We start from the raw sequence: 16,701 nt of genomic DNA on the forward strand, positions 1-16,701 counted from the left end.
ACTTTCTAATTGAAAAACCAGTTTTAGTGGAGATCCTTCACATTCATCCTTGTGCACATGAGTAAATCTTTCACTGAAGTAAATTTGAAGAAGTATAATTGTTGGGGTGTAGCTTATATATACACATCCTTAGTAGCTAACATCTGGCCCAGGGATTAACAGCATCAGCGTCTCCTAAGGGCTTTTTAGAAATGCAGAATCTTAGGCCTCAGACTTCCTCAATCACAGTCTACATTTTAACAAGTTCCTCAGCAATTTGTATGTAATTAAAGTTTGGGAAACGTAGCTCTACAGTTTAAATTTTAATAATTTGCTATACAATATGGCCATGCCAAATTTATAGTCCTATCAGAGGTATATATAAGTACCTTTTTCTACACAGCATTGCTCACAGAACATTCTTTTCTGTATCACATATTTTATTGTATAACATAATTGCATTTTCTACAGAAATAAAAAAAAAGTTTATTTTCTGAAGAGAGTAAAAGAAGGGTATCTCCGGGTTGCATTGGTATTTGAGGTATGGAACTACTAAAAGAGGATTAAATGAATGTCTGTATACAGGGCCTTAGAATACTAAGGAAGGAAAACTAAGGAATTTTATTTGGTAAATCTGACCGGGCTAAAACCTAAGGATAATGACAGGAAAGACCCAGTGAGACAGTGAGATTACCTCCCCGTGAGGCCACATTCAGTTACCTCCACTCATTCTGACTTCCTGTCCACTTTTTGGTCTGTCATTCTTAAGTATGAGCAGACCACCTGTGATGCCAGATATCTGAGAAAAATCTCCACCAAGAAAGACACTAAAGACAAACCCTTAAAATGAACTTCGAGGAAGCAAGGAAAACTCCAAACAATTAAACAATAAAAAGAGTATACAACTGAAAAATTATCATTAATCTTCAAAGATATCTCAAATATATTTTGATTTTGAAAGAAGAGTAAGGTGCTATAGAAACATGCAAAGCACAAACAGACCTGCAATAAATTCTTAGTTACATATAGCAGAAATGAAAAGTAAATAGGATTAAATGATGAATCTGAGAAAATTGTTAAAGATAAGTTTAAACATATAGAATGATAACAGGTTTTATTAGGAAAATTTATGTGTTCATATACTGTTTAGTTTCCACATCTTCAAGGGTGAAGAGGACTGGCATCAAAACAACACTAACATAGAACAAAATACCATTTAAGGTAGAAGACATCAATTGAGATTTACAAAAGATACTACATAATAATAAAGACCAATCCATAAAAGAAGATATAATACGTATAGGTTTGTATGCACCAAAAAAAAAAAAAAAAAAAAAAAGTGTCAAAATATAGAGGTAAAAACCACCAAAATTTTAAGGAGAAAACAGCAAATCCACATAGTGCATCTATTTACCATTGTAACGGAACTTTTAGCTGGTAGAATACGGCAAGCAAAAGATATATGAGGTAAGAATTAAAAGGACGAATCAAAACTGTGTGATTTAAAAAAACTGCATGATTAGTAATTGTGGAAAATTGTAAGTGAACCAATTCAAGCGTCACCTCAGATTAATATGAGGTGGTATAGTCATATAATAGATTTTTACAGAGCAGTTAAAGTGGATGAATTAGAGCCTCAAGAATCAGCAAGTAAAAAATCTGAAAGACATATTCAGAGGAATAAGTAAGTTGCAGAATTACATGTATAATATAATGTCTTAAAACTTAAATGCTAAGTATTTCTCCAACATGCAAGGTATAAATATGCATGTAATGAAAAAACATTCAGAGTAGTGATTCTCTGGGGAGGAAGGAGTGAACTGGGCTTAAGCTATGTGTTATTCACTTAATAAAAAACTGACCAAATATAGAAAATGTTTAGATTAAGAGCGGGGATGCTTTATTGTATCTTTGAAACATTTCACAACAAAAATGTCACAAATAATGGAGCTGTGTTAAACAGGAAACTATGATGGGTAAATATAATCTAGTTTAATAGTTTTGAAAGTAGAGGCCAAAACTTATTATTTTGTAATAACTGGGGAAGCAAAAGGAAAGCAGAGGGAAAGGTTTGATCTTTGGTTTTTACATTTGGAAACGTATGTTTTGGAACAAAAAAATTAGAATTATTCATTCGAGAAATAAAAATTATTGGGGTTAATTGTGTTAATATTTGTGTAAATCACGTACACCCATCATCTTGTGATTAGATCAGTGTTTTTAAGATCTATATAGCCTGTACAGACCCTCTGAAAGTCTCCAGAAGTTTCTTACGTTGAGAAAATGTTTCACCTTGCATGTCTTTTCTATAAATTATCCCTGATTTCATTCATACATCTTTCTCATTTTAACAGGCCTATCAGCCCCTGTACCCAGGGGCCGAAAAGGGAAGAAAGTAAAGACTCAAACAAGCTCATTTGATATACAGAAAGCAGAATGGCTTCGAAAATATAATCCTGAGCAGCTACTTCAAGATGAAGGCTATAAAAAACACATAAAACACCACTGTAATAAGTAAGTAGTAGGTATCTTTAACATAATTCGTTAAAAGTTTACTTTTCTGAATCTATTAACAATCTTAAAGCATGCTGATTTTGAGTACAGAGACAGTATGCTCTAGGACCAACCCTGATCGTAATCTTACAGAGTGTTCATCAAATCGTGGTACCTCTTGTGTCACTGTTTTCATCAACAGAGAAATAAAAGTGGCCTCCAAATGATTTTATTCTAACTTAATTGGATATTAAATAATGATGATTGTGAAGATTTTGGAGAAAGCTATTTTACATATGGTAGTCATGAGATTTAATGAGAAGTAATTATTTGATTATGAAAATTCTGTATATATATTTTTTAACTTAAACCGCATGGATTGATTTTCTTAATGATTCATTTTCTTGTGTTTTTTAATTTTTTCTCTACATTTGTAGGGTTTTGCTTCGTGTAAGAATGCTGTATTATCTAAAGCAAGAAGTCATTGGAAATGAGTGTCAGAAAGTATTTGATGGAGTTGATGCAAGGTAAATGAAAAAACATGTTTATATTTATTTTTCAGTAACATGTTTAGGCAAAAATTATATAGCCAGAAAACTGTATATTAAGTAGCTCATTAGTTGGTGACAAAAAAATCCACCACGCTTAGAGAAAGAACCCTTACCAATTTGTTGCCTTTTCTCTATTAGTCTCGTGTTTGTCTCTGTCACTGTAAGTTATAACATAATTACAGTAATAATGACAGCAGTAGGTAGTGGTTTCTTACCACCAAATCTGAATCTTAACCTTTCTGTGCTCAATTCTCCTTCCCTCATTACTCTTAAAGAGGTTTTATGGGGGCTGACTTTTATGTCCACATATGATCCATCCGACACCCTTGTCTCTCAGTTCCATGACATTTATCTGTAACCATTTTTTCTCCCCATCACAGCCGCATACTCAGTCATATACTTGCCATCCCCCATAACAGCATTACCTCTTAAATTTTGGCAGTCACTTCCTTCTAACTCACTCAGCCCGGGTACCTTTTGCTCTGATTCTCTAACTTCATCACGATGGCCTCCATCTTCCCACTCGGTCACTCTCCGTCACCACTTTGAAGCCCCTGCTTTTCTCCTTATTCATCCTACATCGTGTAGTCCCAAACTCTAACCATTAACTCAAATCCTTTGCCTGCCTTTCCCTCTGTTCTCAGTACACGCTGCAACCCAAACTTAATATAAACTCCTTCTTGTGTATTCCTTAGTTGAAGACTGCTGGAAAAAATCCAGTAAACCCTGCTGAAGTGACTCACTTCAAATTTATGAGCATCGATCCCAAATGAGACGAATCAAAACCACGCTTTCTAACCACTGCGACTAGTAAATTCACTTTCCTATTCTCTAAGAGGACTGACTGTTCCACACCCCTCTCCTCTAACCATCTTCCCACCCTACCGTCACTAGTCTCCACTAATCACTTCACTGTTTGTTTTTGGAGAAAATAGAGACAGTCAGACAAGAACTATCCTTAGTTCTGCTTGCATGTCGTTCGCTTCCTGCCTCCCTCTGCGTGCAGCAGACCTGTCTCTCCTACAGCAGCCCGTGTGACTCTAAGAACTGTGCTCCCATAGTCGTCTGCTCTTTTCTAAGTTATCATTTTTTTTTGGCATATATACGTGCCTTAGTATAATTCACTTAAAACAATAAAGGAAACTTAGGGTAACATACATCCTACAACTCCATTGCTCTGCTCATCTTCATATCTGTGTTTACTCTCTCGACTTCTTTACCTTGCATTTTCTTTCCAACCTTTTCCACCTAATCTTTAACTCTACATTCCACTGGAATGATTCTTAACAGGGCCACTAATGACCTACTTCTCTCTTGATACTCTGTCTTCCGTGGGTACCCGTGCTACTATACCCACCTAGTTGTACTTCCTTTGCTAGCGCTCACTCCTCTAGTAGATCCCTAAGTGGCGGACTGACCAGGAGCTCTGGCCTCAGATCTCTTTCTTGGTTGTACTTTCTCTTTAGGTGAACTCGTGTACTCTCATCCTGCGAAATACAATCTATAAACAAATGACTCAAATTGATGTGTTCATCCATGACCTCTCCTCCAAGCTTTAAGCTCTGAATTAGCTGGCTCCCAGCAGGTTCACTTGAAAGTGTATTTGACATCTTAAACTTTCCCTGGCTCTCCCCAATCTTCTATTTCCCATCCTTTCCCTCCCACCTTCCCGCATATGAGCCTTCCCCATCCTAGTAAATGTACCACCCAGTTGCCCTGGTATCGTTCCAGACGCCTCACACAATAATAAGTTATCTGTATATTTTATTGTGTATTCACCACATTGCCATATCAGCACATAGTGAATGCTGTTTAAATATATTTTGAATGAATGATCTAACCTTTGAGAGTTAAAAGAGGCTTTATGCAAGAGATAGCATGTGAACTGAATCTTTCAAAACAAATCAGCAGGCTCACACACCTTATAGTCCATTCCCTAGCAGTCAGTGGACACTTAACATGCACATTGTGCTTATTTGAACCTGAGATAGGTACTGAGTGCCTTTTATTCTTTATAAGCAGGAAAACAGTGTTTTGAGGGTACAGTGCCACCTGATGGTTGGTAAGGGGAACTGTCTGACCCACATTTTTTCCTCCCTTGGGGATCCTGTTTCCAGTGTTCTCTCCTCTTTCCTTTATCTTTCCTTGCTTATGCTTTCTTTAGTACTAATGAGGAACCAACCAAAAATAAATAATTTATTAAATATATTTTTCCTTGTCTTTTTCAACCTTCACAATATCACAGGAAAATCATTCTTCCTCTTTTTATATTTTTCTTCACTAAACCAGAAAATACTATGATAATGACCCTTCTGTTTATAAGCAAAATTAGACATAATAAGATGCTCATTTGAGTGCAGAAAATTTTCCATTTCTCCATGGTCCTTGGGTTAGATATTTTTCTGCTGGCAAAACACTTATGAAAAATCGGAAGTAATTTCTCACTCATTTTTTAAATGTTTTATTTACTTACAAAACTTATAAATCTTTTTTATTTCAAATGCCCTTTGTTTCAGCTATATTAGTGTCAAATACTAGGTTCTTATGGACTAGCCTAGGGACATATTGAAAATTTATGCGTTTATTTCTACTTGAAAATTTGAGTTCCCAAAGAGAACCAATATACTAATGAACTTTTGTCCCACCACTTAAGTAGGAATCTCCCCATTTCTTCATATCTACAGGGCTTTGTTAATTAATTTATGAAATTGTGGCATCAAGAGAAAATTCTACTTAATATAATTTGAATTTTTTGCTTTGATTCATTGAAAATTAATAATTTATGAATATCAAATAGAGAATTTACCCCATCTAACGCCTACCTTTGACTGTAGAAGAAAATATTCAAATGACGTATATGGATTAATGATACTTACATGCTAGTCAGTGTCTAACATTTGTTGTGTGCTGGGCTAGAGGAGACCATGGCTTGAGTCACATGGTAAAGCAGTAAACGGTTCAGTCCTTCTGCATATGGTATCTTTTCCTTTTTAGAGATGCTGTATTTGCTCCCTGCATAATGTTTCTGGGCAAATAATTTATAGTGATAAGCATTGTAAAAGGAAATTACATTTGCAAAATTATAAGTGCCATAGTTGGTATTTATGAAAATAGCTAAATTACCAAACCATCATAGGTTTATTGTATGGTCATTTTCTGCCATGGTATTTTTTACATACAGCCTAAAATAGCACTTTGAGTGTTTTAATCAAATTGTCAATCAATAACTTGCCAGTTTTCTTTACTAGTAAACAATTCTTAATCTTTTAGTGTGACTTTCTTAGCGTTAGTAGTCTTGAAGGGACAGAACTTGTTTGATAGCCTCAGTCAATTTATTTGCCCTTTTAGGGCCTCGGTCTTCTCATATACAAAATGAAATATTAAATCAGATGATTTTTGTAAAGTTGTTCGCTGATATAAGACTCTACTTTCTGTTGGATCCCTTTGTGTCTAAGGGAAATCAGTGAAAAGAATATGATTACATAGGAATGAGGTATACCTTGTTGAAACTTATTTCTGCTGTTGAGCTTAAGAAAATTAATTCATTTCATAGTGACTTGATATTGTGCAGAGGTATAATTTTAATTCGTAATAATTGTGGAAAATAAAAAATAAATGAAATAAAAATTTATTCTTTTTTCTTAAAAATCATAATTCTTTACAAGGTAGGTGAAATTTTGCCTCCTCCTATTGTGGTAATTCATAATGCCATTTCGTGATTTTTTTTCCCCTAAGTGACATTGATGTTTGGGTCCCAGAACCAGACCACTCAGAAGTTCCTGCTGAATGGTGGGATTTTGATGCCGATAAGTCACTCCTTATTGGCGTTTTTAAACATGGTGAGTGAAAAGTAAGGTAGGCTGAGTCTTATTCCACGTTTAGTGTAATTCAGGTAGTTCTCAGTTTATTGATTTCCACTTATACTTTTATTCCAGTAACACCCATGCTATCATTTATTACACACACATGCACACACATTATAATATAAAGCATACACTACTAATATGTGTGTGTTTGTCACTGCATGGCTCATGTAAAGAGCGGCATATGTGATCTGCTCCTCCTGGACTTAAGTCTCACATAACTCCCCACTCAGGAAGAGTCCTTATGTGAACTATGTTTTTATGTGTGTTTGTGATCAGTTTTCCTTTTTTCTTTTTAACTGATAATTTATGTTTTTATATATACACATTACAAGATTAGGTAATATTTGTGATGATTTCTAGAAAACGTGCTTACACTGTATCATTTTAATCTATGGTCCCTGTAGTCTAGGAACATCTTCCACCATAAATATGAAAGATGCTTGTATCTATACATATTTCTGTTTTTTAAAAAAATCTTTTTCACTTTTGTAATTGGCGACCCCTGTAGGTTATGAGAAATACAACACGATCCGAGCAGATCCAGCGTTGTGCTTCTTGGAAAGAGTGGGAAAACCTGACGAAAAAGCAGTTGCTGCAGAACAGAGAGCGAATGATTACATGGATGGGTACGTGCATCTCAGTGTCACAGACTCTCCATGCATCTCTGTCAACGTCAGCGTGTTCTTTGTCGCTGATCGCTGTCTTAGAGAATGTAGTAATAGTGAGAGAATTGGAGGTTACAATAATCTAAAAGGGCTAGGGAAGAGATCTGACCCGCCCCACACCCATTCTTTTGATGAGTTCTTCATTTTTCCATTTTTAATGGTTGTGGCTAGGGACATAGGAGAGAGTAGAAAGCTAAGAATATCACAACTGAAGAGTAAATGATGTTCATTACACCTGTTATAAGGACTTCATTATTTTTCTTACCAAAAGAGGAAAGTAATATACTATGTAAAATTGATAATTCCACATTAAAAAGTGGATTTGGGAATAAGAGTAAATTAAAACTGGCTTTCTTCATACTTACCATTTAACACCTTTTATGCTATGCCTTGGGTTCTTATGTGTTAGAGAGTAGACTTGAGTCTGACTTTAAAACACACTAAAACGTCCTTCAGGAAGAATCCATTTGTTCGTCTTGTCAAGAGAAATTTTAAGTCTAGTAAGATTATTATAACACTTGTTGGTCTTTTAACAGGGATGTGGAAGATCCGGAATACAAACCTGCCCCAGCTATCTTCAAAGATGATATAGAGGTATGCTTTGGATCATGTTTTAAAATCCTCAGTTTTTGCTATTTTATGGCTTCTTTTGTTTGCTTTCTTTAGTGTTTTTCTTTCATGTGTTTTCATTATACGTAATTCTGTTCTTTAGAATATTATCTAAGTTAGTAGATCAACTTAGTTGACAGGCATCATTCAAAATTTGCCTTCTGTCTCCTTTTGGACAAGCTGGAGGCTCGTTCATGCATGTGGATAAAATGGGGCTTGTACACACACTACACTCATTGGGAGTGAGGAATAGTGTCCAGGGCAGACTCCCAAAGCAGAGTGAGAACTAGACACGAAAAGTATACACAGCAACAGATAGAAACTATACCTATATAAACAAGTTTGAAATAGGGGTGGAGCCTAGAGGAATTCTGAGCTGCTAAAGCAGTGGTCCCCAGCCTTATGAGCACCGAGGATCAGTGCTCCTATGAGAATCTAATGCCTGATGATCAGTGAGAGCTGAGGCACTGATGCTAGTGCTGGGGAGCAGCTGCAAATACCGATGAAGCCTCACTCGCTCACCCGCCACTCACCTCCTGCTGTGTGGCTCGCTTCCTAACAGGCCTGGATTGGTACCAGTCCACAGTCCGGGGGTTGGGAACTCCTGTGCTAAAGCATAGTTCTGAGTGTTCTGTTTATAGTAAATCAAAAAGAATGAGAGGAATTGGGTAAAAATGCAGAAATCTGTGGAGTGGGGGAAGTGATATTAAAAGGGATGGAGAATTTATATAATATTAATCAGAGCATGGGGACAAGACTTAGATGATGGAGTCAGGTAGGTTTGGCTGGTCTTGAGAGCTGCGACGCTTAGATACTAGTTCCTAGATGAAATAAAGAGAATTAGGTTAGGCCAACGTGTTAGTGACAACTGAAATCCTGTAAAAAGTCAGAAGCCTCAAAGGGAAGTTCTTTCTTACACAGCACAGAGAAACAACATGGAAGTTTATCTTAGCAGGGACTCTGAGTAGCAGAAAATATTGTTTCCCTGAGAATTCATTGCCATAGGCCTGCCTTCTCTTGAGTTTATGGTTTGATTCTTTTACTTCATCTGCATGATCCAGTAACACTCAAGCCAAAAATGTAATATTAAAAGCCGCTGAGTACTGAAGATACAACCCTCCATAAAATGAGGTTAAAATCCAAAAATTTGATTATATGAGGAAAAATTTATCATAAATTTAGCAAATACAACAGATCAAGATTAGAACTCTAAGAATGTGTGATGACAGATGTATTGAAATTAAAAAGAAGTAAATTTTAAATGATTAAAGACAGTAAAAAAAGAATTAGCACAAAATAAGGATATGATTTTACAAGGTTAGCTAGCAATACACGAAAAGAATTATCTGTAACTTCAGAAGTGGCAAATACAGTAATTGAAATTTAAATCTTAACAAATAGGTTATTAACCATTTGGCTAGAGAAGCAAATTAGATATAGTACATGAGAAAAGAAATGATTTAGAAAGAAGATAAAAAGAAATTATCCATAAGGAGCATGATGAATCAGTGTAAGTCAGTCTGGAGAGAGCAACCATATAGTAATTTTAACAGTGAAAGTTTAAAGGATTATTGACTATAATTGAGGGGGGTGGTGGTTGAAGTGATTTAGTTTGTTGGCTAGTAAGAAGCAAACAAACTAAAGAATAAAGAAAAAGCTACTCCTAGAGCTGGCACAGAGCCCAGCCCCAGTAGGGCAGAGATCCTGGGCTTTGGGGGAGGCTTGTCTTCCTGGAAGTACTCCACTCTAAACCTTCCCCAGGCGGAGGTTTCTAGGGAAAGCTGCTGGCCAGCAGGCACCGAGGAAGCTGCCTGAACTGCAGGAGCTGCACTGGGGAAGCTGCATGTGCTGCGGCAGCCAGCAGCGGAAGAGCTCACCAGAATGAGGAAGTGAAACCACTTTCATCCTACAGTGTCTCAGACTCCACTGCTGACAAAGCTTAACATCTTGCTGGGTGGCTAAGAAAAGATACTTCAAGAGCTCGGACCCATTTTCTCATGACTAGCAAGAGGCGTGAGAAAGACAGTGAATTTATAGCTGAGAGGTAATAAGTCAACCAGCACAAAAAAATACATGAAGAACTTTTTAGAGATAAAGAGTTAATAGCATGATAATGTGTAATATGTGGCAAAGGTGTAATAGGCATTCCAGAAGGAGAGACCAGAGAGCATAAGGTAAGGGAGGAGCCCTATTTTAAGAGAAATTAGCTGAGGATTTTTCTAAATTTGATGAAAGACATGAACCTCAGATTCAAGTAATATCATGAATGTTGGCAGGATAAATAAAACTAAATCCACTGTAAGAAACATCCTGGTGAAACTGCAGGTAACCAAACGAAGAGGAGATGTTAAGAGCAACCAGAGGTAAAAGTAAAAGACCCACATAGAAAGGGGTGATAATTCTAACTTCAGCTTTCTCTAAAACAAGAATTCAAACTAGTAATCATTGGAATGAAATCCCCGAAGTTATGAATATGTTAGGTTTATAATAATGTTGGGATACCTAATTGAAGATGCTTTGTCGACAGATAAAAATTAGGTATAAAGCACAAGCAAATTGTTCACGGTTAGAAAAGGAAAGATCTGAAATTTGTATAACGACCAACTATGAAAATGAATAAATTATGAGCATTGTTATAGTGAACAACAACAACAACAACATAAAAGTTTTAAGTAAAACCTGAGGTATATTTACAGTTAGAAGAAGGGCGGAGAAAAAGCAACTGGCCTAAAAGTAATCACAGAATAGAAAATATTTTTAGTAATTACTGGTCTAAGTGTCAGAGGCAATAGAGAAGTATGAAAGGGTGGCAATTGAGAATAAGAAATTATGATTTTTATTTTTCCTAAATTAATCATTAAAAGTTCTATTGCAAAAAGGTTATCTATTGTAAAGAGGTCTGTGATTCACTTATCTTATTTTGACCCAATAACCCTGTGACACATTTTCTTTTAAAAGGATGATGTTTCCTCACCAGGAGATCTTGTTATAGCAGATGGAGGTAATGGAATTTTTTTTTACTTAGTATTATTTTAAATTAATATTCTCATGATAGCATAAGATAAAAAAACTAAAAAACTTTAATCATGTTTCAAATGTATGTTAAATTTTTGTTGAAAACAGTTATAATCATCACAGGACATACTTACTAATTGAGTGGAAATTTAACAATATTTTTATTTGCTACAAATCTTTATACAGTGATTTGGTAAGGCATTATGGAATAGAAACTTTGACAATTTTATGGATTGATTATTAAGCTCGTATGTGAGATTTTATCATTAAAGAGTTAATTCAGTAATCCATTCTACTTATTAGTCCTAGGAACCAATCTTTCTCACTCAGTTTCTACAAAGCTTTTCTGTAGAGGGTCTTCTACTTTTTTTGATAATCTAGATAGGAAAATACTATCAATGAAGTATGCTCATTCCCTCCTTGGAACCAAAGAGAATAACGCCTCACTGTTCAGTGGTTCCACTAGGAACGAGAGAGTAGTTTTTGCTTAGAGTGAATGATTACCATCTGACTATGGTATATGTAATATGCGACTATGGAAATAGAGAGTTAGATCCTCTCACTGTATTGGGTGTACAAAAGCTTAGTAGTTATAGCATGGTCATATTGAATTTTTAAAAATATATATTCCTCTCTAAGGACTCTTAAAATGTTTTCTAATTAAATTGAAATAAATTCAATACAGAGCACATCACTTAGCTGAGTTTACAGTATTCGGCTTTTCATTGTTTTCAGTTTGACTTTTATTTAAGTTAAGGCATTGAGTATTCTCTAGCAGCTAGGATACATTAGATCTGGAAATGCAAGAGTTGGATTTTCTGAGTATATGAAGTTGTCTTTAAATATAACATTGTGGTTCTTCATTCCCCTGTGACCTACTTTCTTCGAATTGCTCTTAAAGTTTGTTATAATGTTTTTAAAGCTGTACTTAAAACTTTTTATGAAAAGAAATTTGGTTTGGTTTTGTTTTTCATATAATCAGACTGGAAGAAAAAAATTTTTAAGTAGAGAAATTTTGCTGCTTTTGTAAGCTTCATCACAGTATGTTTAGTTTTTTTTTTTTTTTTTCAATTGACATGAGTTTCTTTAAATATAGATGGTCAACTGATGGAAGGTGATAAAGTTTATTGGCCTACTCAGTCAGCTTTAACCACACGTTTGAGGCGCCTCATCACTGCATATCAGCGTACTAATAAAAACAGACAAATCCAGCAGATACAACCTACTTTCTCAGTGCCTGCCAGTGTAATGCAGCCTCTTTATGAAGAAGCCACTCTTAACCCTAAAATGGCAGCCAAGATAGAAAGACAGCAGAGGTAAGACAACAGCACTAAAATTTTAATACATAGCATCTAAATATACTTGTTCATTCAGAAAACTATTGGGGGGATTTAATGACTTCATGAAAAACATGCATAAGTAAAGACCTTGTTCAAAATAAAATGCTTTATGCACATGTGCATAAATACATGCTCACACATACAGAGAAATATGGTAAAACTAATAAAGGTTATTGCTTTTTATAGTTAGTAGCCATCCTTCATATTTCATATTTCTTTTGTCATGTTTCTGAACAGTGAGGTATGAAAAAAATGAAGGCACAGAGCAAACTCAATAAAATCATCAATGAAACATGTATAAATCACATGAAATAAATTCCATTCTATTAAATTTTACTTTGTGACATTTATGAAATACAAGAATGTATACGCAGGTTCATCTATGCTTTATACATAGGTCGAATGCTTGGAACTACTGTGTCACAGGGGAACAAATGGAAGTAGAATAAGAGCTTAAAAGAGACCTTGCTAAGAAAACAGGGAAGCTGCTCTTATCCCAAAAGCTTAACCGTTTCCGTTATCTGTCGTAGCATAACAACCCACCCCAAAACATAGTGACTGAAAATAACATCAGTTTTTTATTTCTCACAGTTAAGTGGGTTGATCAGGTAGCTCTGCTTCCCATGGCATTGGCCAGAAGGTCCAAAGTGATCTCACCCCCGCAGCTGCCAGATGGAAGCTTAGATTCTAACGGGGCGTTCTTAGTGGCGGAAGCCAAACTGCAGACTTCTTAAGTCCCAGACTCAGCAATTCCAAAGTGTCACTCTGCCACCTGCTGTTGGTCAAAAAAAGTCACAGGTCAGCCAAGATTTCAGGAAAAGGGAAATAGATTGCACCTCTCAGTGGGAAGGGTGGCAAAGAATTTGTGACCATCTTTACCACATACATTTCCCCTCAGTATGTAGGATCTGGAGTAATCTTCCTAAAATACTAGTAGTATTATAATATTCAATGGTTCTTTACTTAGTATAGGTATAATATCTAAGTTCTTAAGCCTCAGTTCAAGAATATCTTGAATTTAGGCTTGAGCCTGCATTTCTAATATTATCCACTACTATTCCCTCTGCTAGAATGTTCTACTTATTCTTAGCTGAATACACTAGTTTATGTTGTTCCTTTCACCTGGAATAATATCCTTCTTCCTACTCTAGTCCATTCCTAGTCTGTCCTTCAGAACTCAACACATGTCCAAACCTTTACTAATTTTGTTCTCAACCAGTCTAGCTCACAGTGTTCTCTCTGTTTTCTGCACTCGTATAGCATTTAATCTGAATGAATTACTCATTTGTTATAATAATACAAGATTGTAATGGCATTTATCTTTTCCTTTGTGTGTCTTGTATTTCTGCCTAAATTGTAAATTCTTTGGAGGTGGGTACTGTGACATTTTTATTTTGTGACCCTCGTCAAATTTCAATTCATCCTTTCTTTTTCATTTCTGTTTTTAACATTCAGGAGCAAGGTTCATGTGACTTGGTTGGTATCCTATCCTGACTACTTTTACATCATCATTACATTAATCTTCTTAATGTATCAGTATGATAAAAATCACTTGTTAATGTTTTTCAGAGGTCTTTCTCATATGCCTTTTCTTAGTTATGTAATAATCCTGTGCATTAAGCAGGGAAACGTTTCTACAAACAGACAGTGTGTGGAGATCTATGGTTTGTGAGTTACTTATTACCCTCTTGAAGTATCTTTAGGAATTTTTAACTGAATAGAGAATATATTTAGCCAGGCTTTTAGAGCAGTTCATCTGATCCCGGTATGGGCCATCTCCTTGTTGATCCGAAATACTCGACCATCCCACAGCAATGTAGATTAATTCCTGTTTGCTTATTCTGTGCCTTCTTCCTAGCATTTCCTCCAAAATCTTACCCTTGTTCCATCCTAAATGCTACTTGGATGCCTTTCTGTCTTGATCACTCAGTTCTGAACTAATCCCTTCATCTTCTGTGCTCTTCTAAAATTCTTGCTTTTATGACATAAAATTGAAAATACTACATTGTACTATAAATATGATTGAAATGTTTTATTTTTTTCCTTAAAGTTAGGGTCATCGTATCTTACTTATATAATCTTATATGCCATTCATATTTTTCACATAGAAAATGTGCAAAAACTATTGTGTGATAGAAAATAAGTATTATAAGATGGATGAGTCAACTAGCATTTTAAAACTTATGTATTTACAAGGCAAAAACCTTTGATTTAATCCTTTGACTTGTTGCTACCTGAAGTGTTTTAAATGTTTATTATAGTCATTATATTGAGCATTAATATTTATTTCAGTAACCAATGTGGCTTTTTCTTTAATCTTGCTTCATAATAGATGGACAAGAAGAGAAGAAGCTGACTTTTATAGAGTTGTATCTACATTTGGAGTTGTATTTGATCCTGACAGAGGCCAGTTTGATTGGACAAAATTTAGAGCCATGGCGAGGCTCCATAAGAAAACCGATGATAGCTTGGAGAAGTATTTATATGCATTCATGTCTATGTGTCGGAGGGTTTGCCGTCTTCCTTCCAAAGAAGGTATATATAAACTTTATGTTTTTCTCTTGTTCGTCAGAGAAGCAAAATCACTAAAATTCAGAAATTTTCTACTCTTATTTCAGTACTATTCAATTCAACATGTCAGCAGTTTTTCAGAATTATAAATTATGCTTAAATATCCTCTATTTCTTAATCACATTAAAATGAGATCTAAAGAGAATAAAGATACATATTGAGTTTTGAGAAGATAGTGTTTTTATTTACTAATAGATTTATAATTGAGGGAAGTGGAAGATAAAAGGATAACATTTGGTAAATAGCGCTAACCTATTTTTTTTTAGTTCATCTCCCTGAAATTCTCCTAGAGGGCTTATTTATTTACTTGAGTGACTTTCCAGGGAAGGAGGCCTACACTAAAGACATTTAAAGAGTTTCAACAGGAAAAGTCACTCAGGGCCTTGGAAAAAAAAAAAAAAAACAAACAAAAGAAGAAAAGGCAGCTAATCAGAGGTGCTAATGCTCAGCTAAGAAACTGTTCTTGGGTGAATTACATGGCTTTCGTGGCCCAGAGAAATAGCTTACCCTGTCAGTCATTCCTCTCAGTAATGCTGTTATACGCATCTGTCTTCATTCTTCGTTGACTGCGATCAGTCTGACTGCTAAGGCTAGTGGCTTCCTACTCCTATTTCATAGTAAAAACACAAGTGGCACATAAAAAAGGACTCAGGTGCCATGTGGGTTTGTTTACTTGTTTTTATTTTATTTGCTATCAGATTTGTTGTCAGTCCACTGAATAGAGAGTAGCCAATTGCTTGATCACCCAAATACAAGATAATTCAGAGGAAATTTTAGTCTACTTTAAGGTTTATTGTAATGCCAAAAGTAGATTTAAAATGACGGATAAGGCAAAGTACCGCGTCTTGTATTTGTGGTTGCCAAGAGGCCCTCATTTCTTTATTTTCTTAATTGCATCAGCGATGTAAAGTTATGTGAACAAATTTGTCACTATTGATTGTAGGTTTAAAAGAAATATTAAAGGGTTAATTACTAAAAGATGATTGAAAAGATAGCTTTTCCTTGTCGGAAACGTGAGCGAAGTTTTCCTTAGATCACTTTCCCAAACTTGCTCTGTCCACAGTGCCCTTAATGTCTGTCATTTTTCCCAGTGCCCCAGACCAACAGCTCTGTTTAATGAATGATGAGGTCCAGACAACTTAATAAATATGAGCAATCTAGTAATTGTTTCAAAACATAAATTGAAAGAAAAAGATAATACTTTTATTTCTTAAATGACCACATTTACTAACTCATGGGATGTATAGATGTGTTGCTCACTTTACACCTCCTCACATCATGGAAGCAGAATGTATGCTCTCTCGTTTCCTGTTTCACGCTGATTTTTTGACTGGCTTTTGATTTTTTTCTCTCAGCTTTTTATTTTGAATAATTTTAGGCTTTTAAGAAAGTTGTAAAAGTTGTAAAAATTCATATAAGGAGTTTGCATATATCCTCCACTCTGCCTATATCTGCTCACAAATATATGACTTCATCCAAAGTAGTGTAGCATGTTACACTGGAACTGTCTAAGGTGGTAGTTCATACAGTGGTTGAAAAATGTCCCTGTCTTTTCCTCAAATTTTAAGAAAGAAAGCCTTTGGTGTCCTTGCGAGTTTGCTGTAATACCCTG

General features: G+C 35.4%; 1 protein-coding gene across 17 annotated transcripts in view; it reads left to right on the top strand.

Annotated features, from left to right (window-relative positions):
- Positions 1 to 16,701, top strand: part of CHD9 (chromodomain helicase DNA binding protein 9) — a 158,486-nt gene that overhangs the window by 123,137 nt on the left and 18,648 nt on the right. For all 17 annotated transcript variants that reach the window (XR_004954206.1, XM_016142394.2, XM_016142395.2 and 14 more), the window contains 8 exons: positions 2,334 to 2,493; positions 2,910 to 2,999; positions 6,759 to 6,862; positions 7,398 to 7,515; positions 8,091 to 8,148; positions 11,122 to 11,164; positions 12,275 to 12,494; positions 14,851 to 15,053. Coding sequence is in view for 16 of the 17 variants with exons in the window: in XM_016142394.2 (XP_015997880.2) it covers positions 2,334 to 2,493; positions 2,910 to 2,999; positions 6,759 to 6,862; positions 7,398 to 7,515; positions 8,091 to 8,148; positions 11,122 to 11,164; positions 12,275 to 12,494; positions 14,851 to 15,053 (996 nt within the window). In the remaining variant the exon portion in view is untranslated. The remainder of the gene's footprint in view (positions 1 to 2,333; positions 2,494 to 2,909; positions 3,000 to 6,758; positions 6,863 to 7,397; positions 7,516 to 8,090; positions 8,149 to 11,121; positions 11,165 to 12,274; positions 12,495 to 14,850; positions 15,054 to 16,701) is intronic.

Source organism: Rousettus aegyptiacus, unplaced genomic scaffold, assembly GCF_014176215.1.
Source record: "Rousettus aegyptiacus isolate mRouAeg1 unplaced genomic scaffold, mRouAeg1.p scaffold_m13_p_14, whole genome shotgun sequence".
Taxonomy (NCBI): domain Eukaryota; kingdom Metazoa; phylum Chordata; class Mammalia; order Chiroptera; family Pteropodidae; genus Rousettus; species Rousettus aegyptiacus.